Source organism: Corapipo altera, unplaced genomic scaffold, assembly GCF_003945725.1.
Source record: "Corapipo altera isolate COAL_440 unplaced genomic scaffold, ASM394572v1 190, whole genome shotgun sequence".
Classification (NCBI taxonomy): domain Eukaryota; kingdom Metazoa; phylum Chordata; class Aves; order Passeriformes; family Pipridae; genus Corapipo; species Corapipo altera.
Genome location: NW_020885006.1, coordinates 296,874 through 299,943, shown reverse-complemented (window position 1 = coordinate 299,943; position 3,070 = coordinate 296,874). Strand labels below are relative to the sequence as shown.

The following is a 3,070-nucleotide window of genomic DNA, read 5'->3' as shown; positions in this document are numbered from 1 at the left end:
GAGCTGGGGAACACTGGGAGCTGGGGAACACTGGGAGCTGGGGAACACTGGGAGCTGGGCCTGCCTCCTCCATCAGGAGACAATGGTGGGAGCTGCTGAGGAGCTTCCCAGAGCTTCTGAGGGAGCAGGACCCAGGTGGACACCCTGGAGTTACCAGCACTTCACCCCCTCCCAGCCCTGAGAGCCACCCACACTGCCACCATCACAGGGGGTGCAGAGGGAAGGGTCCTGCTCCTCCCCACAGCTCCACAAAACCCTCCCTCCCAAAGGTTCCACTGGAAGCACTTGGATACCTGCTCTAACTGCAGCAGCATTACAATTCCAAGGTGCTGCCCACCACTTTGTTCAGCCCCATCCCTGCACAGAGGTGGAGGGGGGGATGTGTCAGCTCCTGGACCACGAGAAACAGCCCCACTGTTCCCCCCCAGCCCTCACTGAGCACCTGATTTCATGGCAATTTGATAAATGATCTCCCAGCTCTCACTCCTCTCTCAACAATAAGTTCATCATTTTTAGAGCTCCTTAACTGACACCTCCCTTGCAGGGAGCCCACTTAGAAGTGCTTCATCTGAAAGAACAAAAGGGGTTGCCAAGGTTTAAATGCAGAGTATAAAGCACTGACAGGGATAAGAAGGATCACAGGTAGGGAGGGAAACCTCCTACCCATGGAAAGATACAGAAGCTCTCCTATTATAGTTCTACAGTAGAAAAAAAATAACTGAAAGGAAGTATTTTAAGCACACCTGTAAAAGGCATGATAATATACAGTGTTTTCCCTATCAGAGTTTTGCAGCACAAATTGGAAGAATTTAAAAAAATAAATTAAAAAAAAAAAAGCCGTTCATCAGCTAAAACACTGTATTTCCCCTTTGTGCCTGTGCTCTGGTCAAAACTTGATTGCACAAACACAGACACGTGGCAGGGAAAAGGAATGGTCACAGCTCAGCTTTATAACTATATAATTATAAATAACTATATTTAAGTCTCTCTACAGCAATAGAAGTTTTTGTAGCACCCTGGTAGAACCTGTCACACCCCCTGCACACCTGCACCACAGTTTGCTGGTATTTATTCCACTGCTCAGCAAGAACCAGCAGCTGGAACACGACCCAGCCCTGGACTGTATCTCAGAACAGGGGTTTGTGCTCCCAGCTCACATCAGTGGTCACCCCGGGGCTCTGGGCTGCCAGATTCTCCCAAGCTGGGCTTAAAACTCATCCTGAACAGCAAATTATTGGAAATAAGGAGGTTACCCGGTAGAGCTGGCTCACTGAGGGATCTGACTCTGCCAAAACGCAGCGTGTGTGCAGAGCAGGAAGCAGCAGCGAGAGCTCCGGGCACTTCTGTGCCCCGAGGGGGAATGTCAGTGCCTGCCAAGCCCCGATTTAGAGCCCGGAATTCGCGGGGCAGCAAAGCCACTGGGCTGGTTCTGGGAGTCCCGAGACAGCACAAAACCCAACCACACCCTGACAGCCGGGCTCGGTTCGGGTCCAACACCCCGCACACAAAAAGGGCAAGAAAAAAGAAATACAAACAGAGAGCGCCCTGCTGACGGAATTGACGCTCTCCGTGTGTTCGTGCTCAGCGCCGGTACCCAAATCCAACCCAGCCTGTGCTGGGGCTGAGGGAGCAGGGCTGGGACAGTCCCCGCAGGGAGGACGGGGCTGGGAGCACCTGTGGAAGGTGTCGCCCGTGCAGCGGGTGGAACGGGACGGGATCCAAGCCCCTTCCAACCCGAACCATTCCGGGATCCCATGAAAACACCACCGGCTCTTGTGTCCTCATCCCCGCCCCTTATCCCCGGTAGCGCCAGGCTGGACCAGGAGCAACCTGTGGCAGGTGTCCCCGAACACGGCAGGGGGTGGAACGGGACGGGATTTATGTCCCTTCCAACCCAAACCCTTCCGGGATCGCCGGGCTCCGCCGCTGCCGGCTCGCACGGGGGTCTCCCCAGGGCGGGTCCCTCGAGCACCCGAGCCCGCTCCCGCTGCACCCCGCGCCAGGAGGCGGCGCTGCCCGCTGTACCGCGGCTCTCCCGGTGCTCTATCCCGGTGATTTCTCCCGGTGCTCTATCCCGGTCCCACCTGTCCCGGTGCCGGCCCGGCCCGGCCGCAGCGCCGCTCGCTCCGCTCCTCACCGCCTGCGACGTCACTTCCGCCCGGCCCTTCCCGCCAATCAGCGCACGGGACGCCGCTCACACCCACCCCTGCCCCTTCCCGGCCGGGGCCATCTGCAAGGCGCGCGGGGGGAATGCATTACTGGTTCGCTTCCCCACCGCTCCCTAGCGGTGCCCTATCCCCGACGCTCCCTTAGAACAGCTTTGTGCTCCATCGCCGGTGCAGTCGCTCCCCGTTTCACCCTCCGCGACGTGAGGAGCCGGCGTGGAGATACGTGCGTGTCCCCCCCCGGGTGGCCCCGGCGTGGTGCGCTCCGCGTCGGCGCGGTGCGCGGCGCCCCCTGGCGACGGCGGCGTTGCCGGGCGGGGCCTGAGGGGCCCCATGGCCGCGGGCCGGGGACATGGGCGAGCCCGGCGGGCACGGGCCGGGACACGGGCCGGCACCGGCATCCAGCGCACACGGACCGCGGGGCGGGAGCGCCTGGGAGCGCGGCGCCCCCGCTGAGGAGGCTCCGCGCACGGAGCCCCCCGGCCCCTCTGAGGAGAGTGCGGAGCCCCCCGACCCGCGGGAGGGCTCGGGGCACACGGAGCCCCCCGGCCCCGCTCGGGAGGGCCCCGGCACGGTGCCGCTCCACCCGCGGGGGGCCGCGAAGGACACGGAGCCCCCCGGCCCGCGGGAGGGCTCGGGGCACGCGGAGCCCCCCGGCCCCGCGCAGGGCGAGCCGGGCTCGGAGCCGCTCGACCCGCCGCAGGACGGGGATGACTCGCCCCCGCCCGGCCGTGCGGAGCTGCCGCTGGTGCCCGCCGAGCTCCGCGCGCGGCTGCTGGACCCCCGGGACTACCGGCGGCGCGCCCAGGCGGTGGAGCAGCTGCGGCGGGCGCTGGAGGGCTGCAGCCCGGCCGCGCTGAGCGCCGCGCCCGCCGCCGCCCTGCGCGGGCTCATCGCGCTGCTGG

The 3,070-nt window shown here is 63.4% G+C and overlaps 2 protein-coding genes across 3 annotated transcripts in view; one reads left to right on the top strand and one right to left on the bottom strand.

Moving 5' to 3' along the window:
* KLHL28 (kelch like family member 28) overlaps positions 1-2,159 on the bottom strand; it is a 14,306-nt gene extending 12,147 nt beyond the window's left edge. The window contains exon 1 of one of the 2 annotated variants that reach the window (XM_027667334.1): positions 2,085-2,159. The gene's annotated coding sequence lies outside the window, so the exon portion shown is untranslated. Of the gene's footprint in view, positions 1-2,025 lie in introns of both variants that reach the window. The other variant, XM_027667335.1, reaches the window with a different exon arrangement.
* A 335-nt stretch (positions 2,160-2,494) lies between these two features.
* Positions 2,495-3,070, top strand: part of TOGARAM1 (TOG array regulator of axonemal microtubules 1) — a 29,015-nt gene continuing 28,439 nt past the window's right edge. Inside the window, exon 1 of the mRNA XM_027667338.1 lies at positions 2,495-3,065. Within this exon, the coding sequence (XP_027523139.1) occupies positions 2,518-3,065 (548 nt within the window). The 5' untranslated portion in view covers positions 2,495-2,517. The remainder of the gene's footprint in view (positions 3,066-3,070) is intronic.